Here is an 11,685-nt window from a genome sequence, read left to right as displayed (position 1 = left end):
AGGAAAGCACATAAGATTCAATACTAACGAGTGAACTACATTTTTCTCATCACTGTTTACATGCATTAAGAGTTACAGCATCTATATCTTTATCAGGGAGTAATTGCTATATCTATATCTCATATCTGGTGGGTTATTATTGTGCGATGATAAGCTTTTGCTGGCCTTGAAGCTCCAAATCATCTTCATGATGTTTGTTCGACCCTTGAAATTTCAGAATGTTTATACTGAACCCGTCTTTGGAATCATCATCATCGCTACGGCTATGAAGATTGTATTAGGCTTAACATGGGCCTAGGCTGGAAATTTTCGCTATATTGCTTTAGTTTGGACCACTATACAACATTATTCCTAGGCATCAGCCTATAATAATGTAGTTCAATCGTAAGAATGAATCTTTAAAGCAAAATCGTTGTTAGAAAGTGTGCAAACATAAAAACTTGAAGAACTGTTTTAAAGTGGTAAAGAGACAGAATTATGTTTTTAAAAACATTTTTTTTTATTTTGTTTTCTATCATTTCATTTCATACCAAAAAAAAAGATTGATCACACGCTCTACCACCTAACTTTACGAAAAGAAAAAAAACGACCAGAGTGGCTATACCCAGGGACTTAACAATAATGCCCTCAAAAAAAGACTTAACCAAGAACCCAAAAGAGTAGATGAAGAACTACTAGCGAGCTTCATGTTCAGAGATAGTGGGTCTAACCGCAATTGCACAATCTACTTGATATAATGGCTTGAGTAGGTCTGCACAAGTTGGTGTGCAACCGAGCATTTTCTCTCTTTCCAAACCATATAAACAACAGCTTTAAAGATCAGCTTAATGATTGGAGACTATTAGTGTCTGTAGTAGGGGGTTTTAACCACCTCAAACATTCTTCAAATAAGATAGGAGGCGACAGATGGAGACAGATGTTGCCTAGACTCATCAGATCCTGAACACAAGAGACAGTTCAAATATACATCAGCTCCCCAACCCAGCATTCTATCGCGCGTTGATAGTCTGTTCCATAATATTTAGATTCATATACCGAGGACAAGGTGATGAATATAAGCTCATGTCTGAATATTTCAATAGCTTATACACAAGTAAAAAGAATATTAGATTTCTAGTAGATAAAGCTTCTGTGACGCAAGCAGTATCAATGAAAGTTCACAAAGGCTAATCAACCTTCACATGTATTGAATTAAAGTGACCAATAAAATACATTAGAACTCTAAGGTTACCAGTTTACAAAATGAGACTTTGGTTAAAACCGGTTAAGTTGTGTACACTCATAATCACATCTCTTTATCATTTCAAATCACAAAACTTGGAGTCCGATGCGTCGATATATATATATATATTCAACAAAACAAAATGATAAAATCATTAGAGAAAACAAAATTTAAAGCCTTTATTACTAAGATTTGTATCGGATCACTCAAACAGTTCAATTGTTACCTTCAATCTCCATCAGCATCATCAATTCATCATGAATCTCTTTGATGATGATGAAGATGATGATGTCCGAATATCCATTTCCATCCTTTGAAACTTCTTCGACTCTTACTCACCTCTCTATCCTTCTTTGTTAACCGGCAAGACCCTCCTCCTCCATGCTCCAAAACGCCGTCGTTCACCACTACATCTCCTCCTCCAGAGGAATCAAACTTGAGATCTATAAAACCAGGCTCTTCTCCTCCGGTAAAGTAACTCTCTTTCATCGACAAAACCCTTCTCGTGAAACTCATCGCCGACGAGTCACTCTTCCTTGGCGGCGCTTCGTAATTGCTCCTACGTGGATGATTATTGATACTCTGTTTATACTCTGTTTCGCTGAAGTTACTCTTCCTGGGATACTCTGTTTCACTGAAGTTACTCTTCCTCGCCTCGAAACAGCTCCTCCGAGGCGGCTCCGGTTCACTGAAATTACTCCTCCGGTGCTCCGTCGTCTCGCTGAAGTTACTCTTCCTCCCTTCGAAGTTACTCCTCCGATGCTCTGTTATCGTCGCATCGAAAACCCCTAAACCGCCGTTGACGCTGGAGCTTCTCGCGGCGGAGAACGAGCTCCTCGCGCCGGAGTAAGACGATACGTCTTCTTCCGACCCGATAAGGTACCCGTTTCCTCCTCGGAAGCTACAGAGCGATCTCGATCTCGAAACACTCTGTTTCAAAACCCAAGAATCGTTGTCGTTGTTGTTCTTCTCATCGAAAGCTCTGTCCTTTCTCGGATTAATCCTCCTGAAGAACCTCCCGAGTCTCGAGAATCTATGATGATGCTTCGTCTTGTTAATCTCAACGCAGCTGCTACTACTCCTCTTGAACACCACAACTTCCTCTGTTCTCTTCGGCTTCCTCTGTTTCGTCGCCTCTTCGTCGATGAGAGAAGCGATCCGGAGGACTTTCTCGGCGTCTACGGCGGCGTTTGAGGTTCGGTTAGAAGAGATATCTGAGCAAGAGCAAGAAGAGAGTCTCTGTTCGCCGCATCCTGAGCATACGAGGTTAACTAAACGGTCGTTCAGACAGTACGGACATATTCCGACAGTGGAAACCGATGGATGTTTCCCACAAGAGAGCTCCGACGGTGAGCTGTAGTGAAGCGAGACGTCGTCGTTTCTTCTCTCCATTGCTGTTCTCTTTCCTCTGTCTTTCATTTAGGGCAAGATATAGAAACAGAACATAAAGCAAAAGAGACAAAACAAAAGGCGAAGATCCAGAGAAGTGAAGATGACGACGATCGGATCTTTAGATTAGAGTTTCTTTAGACTTTTTCTTTTTGTTTTTTCTCGGATTTTGATGAGAGACTGAGAGGTTTTGAAAGTGTAACGACGCTTAGCTATAGGCTTGTTTGCTTTAGCTTTACGTTTTCTTTTTATTTTTTTTGCTGGGTCTTTTTATTTTTTTTCCCTCTTTTCAAATGTCCCACAATTTTGTTTTTCAAATTAAATTTCATCCTTAGAACATGATTACTGGGATTCTTGGACTGAGGTTCTTAGCGGAATATAAGAACCTGTCTCTTAACTTTTAACTAAAAAAATTAAGAACCGGCTCTTAAAACTCTTATTTAAGAATCAGTTCTTAGTTTTTTTAGTTAAAAGTTAAGACACGGGTTCTTATATTCCGCTAAGAACCACACCCTAAGAACCTCCAATAATCATGGTCTTAATGGATGGTTTATTATTATTTTATCTTAATTATTTCCATTATTATTGATATCATATCCTCAAATTTGGGCAAAGTTTACGGGTTCTTTATTACTTTTAGTGTAAAAATATAATAAAACATTTATTTTAATCACTCTTGTTGTTAATTAGCATGGGAATTATGAACTACTAAACGCAATTAGGGAAATTAAACGAATAATTAATTGCTAAAAAGTTAGGGAAATTGTTTAAAAAAAAAGTTAGGGAAATAAAGGAAAAAGAGAAAGGGTATGATCAAGAAAGCACCTTAGGGTTGTTTTTTACTTTCGTTTTGTTTTTTGAATTTGGTAGAGCCAAGGAAAATTCTAAAAACCAAACTGAAATTTAATTTTATGCCATAGTATTAGTTTATTGTACTAAGTTTTCATGTTCACAAAAACAAATTATACTACCTGTTGTGTCTATATATCTATTTATCTTTCGAATGCATTGTGGCGGCAAGATAATAGATATATCAATACACTCGAGCCCGAGAGAACATGACTTCTTAATTTTTTAGAGAGACCATATCTACACGACTACCCCAATAGACCAAACACTATTTGATTACTTGGAACTATTTGATCATGAGAAGATGACATTTCCCATAAATAAGTCGGTTCCAGACATTTTGTATGGCTGATTTGTATACTAACATGCACGTCAGTGTCTTGAACCGCGCCCAAGCATATTTACATAAAAACAGAAACATTATTGCACAAATAAACAGAAAAATCCAAACGATTATAAGATGGAAATATATAAAAAGCCAAAAACTAAAGATGGAGTGATGATAAATACAAGGGAATTAACAAAAACATTGAGTACAAGAGGAATATATACGTGGAGATGAATGAACTCATGTGTCTGCCGTTTGTTCTTAAGTCCGTATTAATTCTCTTGCCAGCTTCTTACATTTTTGTATACATATATCATATATATATATGTATATATATAATTAAACAGATAGAACATCTTCATATCTGTATATTTGCAACTATATGTATGTGATTTTTTGGAATAGTAAGCATCCTTGATTTTAGGGATGAGCATGTCATGGCTAGTAGTTTCCTCTAAACTTACCCCTGATAAAACATTCGAGCCGAAGTTCAAATGATTAAATAGCCCACACGACGAATTTTAGATCAAAAGGTTTGAGTAATAGATGTACGTATAATGATTAATTGTGTGCATGCTTTGTCCTTTTCAGTTTGACATTTAATTAAATGTCTTCATTATCTAACATTTTGCTAACACTTTTTTCATATTTGCTAACATTATCTATACTTTATTCTATGGATCCAAGAATAAGATCATTATTGGTAACTTGGTAACTTTGAATAAAATATTTTCGTAAACATATAAACATGGCTAAATAAAATTCATGTGGTGGTTTAGTAGTAGGCGCACTCCAGGGTGTTTTTTTTTTTTCGTCATTAAATACAGACTCATACTGACTCTCTGAACCACTCCGGTAGATATTGATCCATGTGAACGACAAACGACGGTTGTTTCCTGGCACTGCGTGCTAGGCTATCCACTCTTGAATTTTGCGTTCTTGGTACATAGATAATCTCCGAACGTGTGAAAACCTCTTTCAGGGACTTAATATCTTCTTATTTGCAAATGCGGGTCATTCTTCTGGTTCTGAAACCATCTTCACCAACTGAGAACAATCCGTTGCAAATGTAACCTGAAACTGGCGTAAATTTTTCATACATTCCATTGCCCAAAGTAGTGCTTCTATCTCCGCATGTAGAGGGGATAGACAAGCTCGGACATTCCTTGCTCCTAACAACCCATCAAAGCCTTCTAAAGTACTTAGCCAATCTTGCCCAGAGAAAACTTCATTCTCCTTCCAAGAACCATCTGTAAAACACCATCTCTCCGTAATTGATGGGAGAGTCGTAACCTCAGCATGGGACCCTATCCTGGTCTCGGTCAATACATGTGCATCAGCCCAAAGTGTTGACTCTGTTTCTGCCAATTTGAGCGTGTTTCTTGGATCCATGTCCATATTACTGAACATTTTATTGTTCTTTCTTTTCCAAATATACCAAAGTATTCATGCAAATTGATGGTCCTCCATCGGTGGAAAGGCACTCCAGGGTGCTAAGCCACCCGGGTTAGAAAGCATTCTATTACATTTCATCTTATGGCCACACAGATATGGATTTATCTTACGGGCCCATTTGAATATCCGGAATGAAAAATCTATCAAAGGGCTGTACCATCTTTTTGGGGATCAGCTGCACTTCTCCGGTAGGCCTGAGATACCAAAAAAAAAAACTCATTATTGGGTTACACGGTAGAATAAATACCAGAGCAATGTCAAAATTTCAAACGGAGGCGTTCCCTAGGAGCAGCTTTGATTCGTTTGTGTTTTGGTGTTTCAATTGGAGCTCGAATTCATTAACCTTCCCTTATTTTTATTTTTATTTGTGGATCATTTTGTAATATTAGACCAACGCCAGTGAGAGTCCATATTTGGTGTAGTTTTTTTTTCCATGGAACTCCAAAATTATTCCATTACATCAAATTTAGTGTTTTATGAATAGGGTTAAAATTAACTTTGACATAACTCTATTTATCACACTAAATATAAAATAATATTTTTTTTTATTTTCAGTTAATTATAGTCACATTAATATTTTTATTTAGTTTAAATTATAGTTAAAGAAACATATCATATTATTTTGTATATTTAATTTTTCACATTTTTAAACATTAAAAATATTTTAATAATACTATAACTAAATAAATATAATAAATTATATGAAATTCTAACAAAATAAAGATAATTTATTATTATGTACTTTCATTTTTAAATGTGCAAAATTTTAATGTCAACTAAAATTTTACATAAATAAATAAATTACTATGTAAATTAACTAAATTATATTTTTAATAAACAGTGAAAACATATAAATTCTAACAACTAAACATAAGATATAAATGTGATAAAAAAGTCATTAATTAGTCAATTACAAATAATGAATATATTAAAATTATTAAGAATAAATAATAATAATATTTAAAATCTTATATTCTATATAGAATTTGGTGTTGTAATTGGAGATAGAAAATTAAATTGAACACCAAAATATCAAATTTGGTGATCCGGTTGAGTTTCCTAAGTGTTAGAAGATTTATGTATCTTTTTCTTATTGTATTCCATACTCTGAGATTTAAAGTTCAACAATTTTTTTAAAAAAAATCAGACTAAAACAATAGTTTGACTTTCACTAAAAGTTAATAAGTACCAATCGTCTATAACCCGAGGCATGGTATGGCCTAACAACATCATTTTGGTTATAAAGTTATATTGTGGTACATTCATCATACAAGTGTCCTGTGTTTATTCTGCTACGAACTGACGAATACCTGAACTCGAAACGTGAAAATTTTGAGAATGTTATGTCTCTACTGAGTGATCGATTCATAGCCTTTAATGTTTAACGTGACGTGGTGGACTATACAAAATATTTACTCCATTGTCTCTAAATGTTTTGGGTATTTGCATTTTATATTACAAACGCTAATACAAAAAAAAATTGTAGCTAGTAGCCTAGTACTACAAGCTAAAATCCATTATTTTGTACTAACCAGCATTACTCAACATTAAGAAAATCAATTGTTGGCAAAAAAGACACTTGAAATAAAATTACTACGCCCTTAGGAAACATATGAAATCTAAAATGAACTAAACTATATAACAATTTCAACTTGGTCAAATTAAGGCTAAAATAAATATAAAGTATTTTGATAAATTTTTAAAATAGAAGAGAAATGGGTGGGTAAAAAGTAAGATAATGCAAAGTTGGCATGCCCTAGACAGCATGCTTGAACAATAGACATCATTTGGGACATGTCAATGTTATAAGGTAGTTTTGTCTCTTTTAAAATTATTTTTCATCTTTTTAAAAAATAAGAATTTTTTTTTCTGCGTATCTGTGTTAAAATTAAAAAATGTGTTAATAATCATTGTGCTGTATTGTTCCGTTGTTGATTAATTATATTGTTTGTGTTTCATGATTGGATATTCATTCCAAAAGAGACAAGATCATGCTTTTCTCATTTACCTAATTTTAATTATCTTTTCCACACACTTTACTTTCTAAATTTCCATGTCGGTCTAGTGTGGTTAGTTCTAAACCAGCTGCGAAAACCATCAGTACCGACAAAGTTAGAGGTCCATATAGTATGATTTTTGTGGCATCTTTTCATATGTTTTTATTATCATTTATTTATTGTTCCGACAAAGTTAGAGGTCCATACTCTAATACCAGCCTAACCATGTGATAACTAATGATATTTTTTATTTTATGGAAAGCATATACATGTGATAACTAAGTTGAGCTAGATCCGAATGAGAAATCACCCTAGTGAGTGTTCTATGGTGTTGCTAAAATGCATTGTTGTATACATAGTAAAACTGATGTGGTCAAAAACTTTGTACCAATTTAACTTAATGGTAAACAAAATAGTCGATGTTTGAATAAAAAAAAATTTAAACACATAACTAAAACAATATAAGCAAACAGCAATACGATGGCAAAAGATTGTAATCACAAAAACGAAATTCATCAAATAATAATCATATAAAAATCCTGCTTTTTTAGAAACATTGCAAAAAAGGTTCTACATGAATAAACTATTTTGAGCAAACAAGAAAAACAAACAAAATAAAAACATTTTCCAAAAACATTACGATCAATCGTTTAGTTTCAGTACAAAAATATTCAGATTCGTGTTGTGATCTGCATTATCCTACCTGTAAAAGAGAGAAAAATGTTATGAACAGACAGAACAAAGACCTATTAACCAACACTCAAGTTCTTAAGGTACGGAAGAAGAAAGCTAACACCTGAAAAAGCATACCTTAAGATTTGTTTTTCCTTTTTAAATGTTTCCTTCAAGCTTCTTTGCGCGTAATCCTGATGAAATAGTGTAAATGAAATCAAGTTTTCGTAAACTATAATTATAAAAAATGGTTAAAAGTAACAGAGATATATTAATTCAAACCTGAAGCAGTAGATTCCAAGTGCAGTAGTGATCTCATGAATGACTGAAGTTGCAAAATGCAAATATAGTGCCATCGTGAATATACAATAACCAAGAAGAACCCAAAACTCATCCACAAGAGGATCCCTACACATAGATTAACACACTCTAATGTATTAAAGACTATCAACATGATGAAAAGGAAGGCAAAAGCCGAACTAAGGGAGAAGAAAGAACATACCCGTCGTTGAGTCTAGCAGTTAGAGCATTCGCTAGTGCAAAGGGAAGGTAAAGCAGTGACTGCACAAAAGAAAGGTTAATGAGGACTATGAAGAAAAAAAATAGACAGAAAGAGAAGAAGTTTTATCGGTTTTTTACCAGACACATGTTTGTTTTTAATCCTTTTGGCTCATCACATAAGTGAGCTAGAATCATTCTTCCCTGGAATCATAAACCATTGACTAATGCTCAGCTTTCAATTTCATTATGTAACAATGAATACGAACTCGAAACCGCTTACCACAAGGAATCCAAAAGCAAGACCAGTTCCTAATACAACTAAGTGAGGATAGTTTCCTATGAGATCAATTGGAGACAAGTAATCCCTAGAGGGACAAGAAGACCAATACGGCTCAATGAGTGAATGGGAGTAAGTTAAGGAGAGAGAGAGATAAGACAAAACTAAAAGCAAGACATGTACCAAGTCAAAACTCCTGCAAGTAGGACGGCGAAGGGATATAGCTGAACACACGCACACAAACATTGACGTTACACACACAACTTAATATAAGTATCCATTGAATAAATTTTTAGTCTAGGAGATTATACCATAGCTAATGCTAGAAGCATGCTTCCTTTTCTTGTGTGCACAACTTTGTACACATTATACACGCTGTAGAACAAAGCAGTGTAGGTGTGAGCAGAGTATTGCATAGAAGAAAAAAAACATAAGATCGATGAATTTTGGAAGACTGACTTGAATGCAACGGTTGGTATAACAGCAAAAACAATCATTGAGAATAGTACTACTCTGGACATTTGAATCTCTGGAAAAAAAACCCGAGAAAAGTTTCAGTAAACTTGCAGTGAGAATAGTTAAGGAAAAGATTTGAGATTTTCACCGTTCAAAAACGGCACCCAACTCAATAAAGGAATCGACTTCCCAAACTGCTGAGCCCACCATTCAGCACCTTTAAGATGAAAAAAAATATGTCAAAAGGATTCAAAAGAAATGTAAGTGAATGAAATTTTCTTAGATTGTTTGAAGCTTACCAACAAAGGCTGTGAAGAAGTGGCCACAGTATATAAGTGCAAGACCTTCTGTAGGACCATTGACTACCGGAAGAATAAGTGTATTGGTGAAATAGCTAAAATTACAAAAGAGTCATAGAGCAAAAAGTATTAGAGATGAAACAGAGTTGAAAGATTGAAGTGAAAAAAAAAGACTTACTGTTCCCACGTTGCTCCAAAGAAAGGAACAGCTGCAATAACCCAAAACCAGAAAGTATCTCTTCCACACATAGCAGTGCTTCCATATGCCATTGTTTCAAACTGTTTTCAATTTCATTTTTAGTATGAACTTATAAACTCATCTACATGATAATAAGGAGACGAAAGAAAAAGGTTTACCGCACAAGCAAGTGCATCACAACCTACAAATATTAAACTAATGTCAGCAACATAACCCCAAAAATAGATGATAGAGAGAAGGTGGAACATTGAGACTACCATGATCAAAAAGCTCTCCTAGTGGGCTAGAGGAGCTTGTTCTTCGTGCTTGCTTCCCATCCAAACCATCAAATGTCTAAATCATTAACCATAAGTGTTCAAAACATGTCAGCAAAAAATACTTAACAACCAGAAGAAAAGTCGGATCCTTAAGAGCAAAGGAAGCGCACCTGATACAAAAACAGAAGCAGTCCATGTGCGAAGTGAACCCATCGAGGAGGAGGAGAATCCAACAGAGGCGAGTATACCTAAACACAATTTGAAGACATCCCATAAGTGTTTTATTCAACTAAAGCAAGCAAAAAACCTTTTAAGAGGAATAACTCACATAGCCTAACAGCGCAGATGTGACAAGAAACATGAACCCCATGAGTGTTATCTACAGAACAAAACAAATCCATAAGTATAATATAAGACTAGAAACATAAATGCAAGATAGGATTCACATTATACCATGTTAGGCCTGGATAGTGGATCCAAAGGTAGTAAGGGAACACATGAAAAAAAAAAGGATAAGATAAGCAGAAACGTTATCATTCAATCTCAAGGAATCAAGAAAGAGTTTAAGAGCTGCCTTAAAGGATGGATACTTACGGCATCCAAAGAGGGAAGATGTTGACTAAACGAGTCCAAAAAGGGTTGAGAAGGTATTTGTAAAGATAAGAGTGATCCACACCACTGTATTTGTATCTATGAAGAGCTGCTACACCATGTGCTCCTATGTAACCCATTCTAAAATCAACCTGTCAAAGATTCAAAAAAATGTCAGTAAAGCATGGATCTTTATGTGTCAAGACGAACACTTTTCAAGTACCCTATAATGTCTAAAGCATATAGCCACGAAATGAGCATGACCCATCTGAAAAAAGAGATGCTCTAAAAAATTCAACAAAATACACCAACTCCGAGAAGAGAAGAGATCTTCAGAAAAGACTGTAGATTCGATCTGAAGAAGCTAAAGACGATAAAAGGAGTTAAGGAGAAGAGTACTTACGACGATGAAGATTTGCTGCTACAAAACCGAAGAGGGAATAATGCAGAGGCGGCACAGAATCTAGAGAGAGAGAGAGCTTGTGGGTGCTTATTATGCTAATGAGTCTCTTCTCTCTCTCTCTTGTGCGTCCTAAAGGAGGCGAAGCGGGACGAGAGTAGAACGGAGGACTTGCGTACCATCTTTATTTTAATATATCGAGTATTTTCTATAATCAGTCCCTTGTTTTATATATATATAAATAAATAGATCTTTTTATACTACAACTGATATTTGATCAAAAATAAATCAATACTACAACTGATATTTTATATAATAATGAAGTATGATTTATTTTGGATGTTTTATTCCAAAATACAAAAAACCCGGTTTCAGTTTTTTTTTCCTCATTAAATTCTGATTCAGATATGGATTAAGAAGAGAAATTATTATAAATACCACAAGTTAAGTACCATTTTCAGATATGGATTAAGAAGAGAAATTATTATAAATACCACAAGTTAAGTACCATTTTCCAAAAATACCACCAATAAAAAAATATACTAACATTTGGGTTTAGGCTTTAATGATTATTATTGTTTAGAGTTTAATATTAAGAGGTTTGAGTTGGATTTATAAATGTTCTGTAAATATTTAAAAAATTAGCTTAGTGTTTTTATCATAAATTTAAGGTATTTTTTAAAATAGTAATTCATTAATGGTAAATTTGAAAAATGGTATCAAAATTTTGGTAGAATTGAAATTTCTTCGATTAAGAATTAGTCCATTCCTATAAATCACTTGAATCAAATAT

The 11,685-nt window shown here is 34.4% G+C and overlaps 2 protein-coding genes across 2 annotated transcripts; both read right to left on the bottom strand.

Annotated features, from left to right (window-relative positions):
* Positions 1 to 478: 478 nt before the first annotated feature.
* LOC106431265 lies at positions 479 to 2,812 on the bottom strand. The gene is made up of 2 exons (XM_013872081.3): positions 1,449 to 2,812; positions 479 to 939 (listed from the first exon to the last, which is right to left on the bottom strand). The coding sequence occupies exon 1, from the start codon at positions 2,639 to 2,641 to the stop codon at positions 1,478 to 1,480; it is 1,164 nt and encodes a 387-aa protein (XP_013727535.1). The 5' UTR covers positions 2,642 to 2,812; the 3' UTR covers positions 479 to 939; positions 1,449 to 1,477.
* Positions 2,813 to 7,751: 4,939 nt separating this feature from the next.
* LOC125596998 (choline/ethanolaminephosphotransferase 2-like) lies at positions 7,752 to 11,093 on the bottom strand. The gene is made up of 19 exons (XM_048771953.1): positions 10,896 to 11,093; positions 10,496 to 10,644; positions 10,355 to 10,364; positions 10,230 to 10,280; positions 10,072 to 10,149; positions 9,902 to 9,977; positions 9,803 to 9,825; positions 9,624 to 9,724; positions 9,446 to 9,540; positions 9,295 to 9,363; positions 9,150 to 9,219; positions 9,002 to 9,065; positions 8,874 to 8,914; positions 8,694 to 8,778; positions 8,552 to 8,614; positions 8,415 to 8,473; positions 8,195 to 8,320; positions 8,051 to 8,106; positions 7,752 to 7,943 (listed from the first exon to the last, which is right to left on the bottom strand). Exons 2-18 carry the CDS (start codon positions 10,630 to 10,632, stop codon positions 8,085 to 8,087), a joined length of 1,170 nt encoding a protein of 389 aa, XP_048627910.1. The 5' UTR covers positions 10,633 to 10,644; positions 10,896 to 11,093; the 3' UTR covers positions 7,752 to 7,943; positions 8,051 to 8,084.
* Between the last annotated feature and the right edge of the window lie 592 nt (positions 11,094 to 11,685).

Source organism: Brassica napus, unplaced genomic scaffold, assembly GCF_020379485.1.
Source record: "Brassica napus cultivar Da-Ae unplaced genomic scaffold, Da-Ae ScsIHWf_134;HRSCAF=241, whole genome shotgun sequence".
NCBI classification, from domain to species: Eukaryota; Viridiplantae; Streptophyta; class Magnoliopsida; order Brassicales; family Brassicaceae; genus Brassica; species Brassica napus.
Note: the sequence above shows the minus strand (reverse complement) of the source record. Positions and strands in the feature narration are given on the sequence as shown.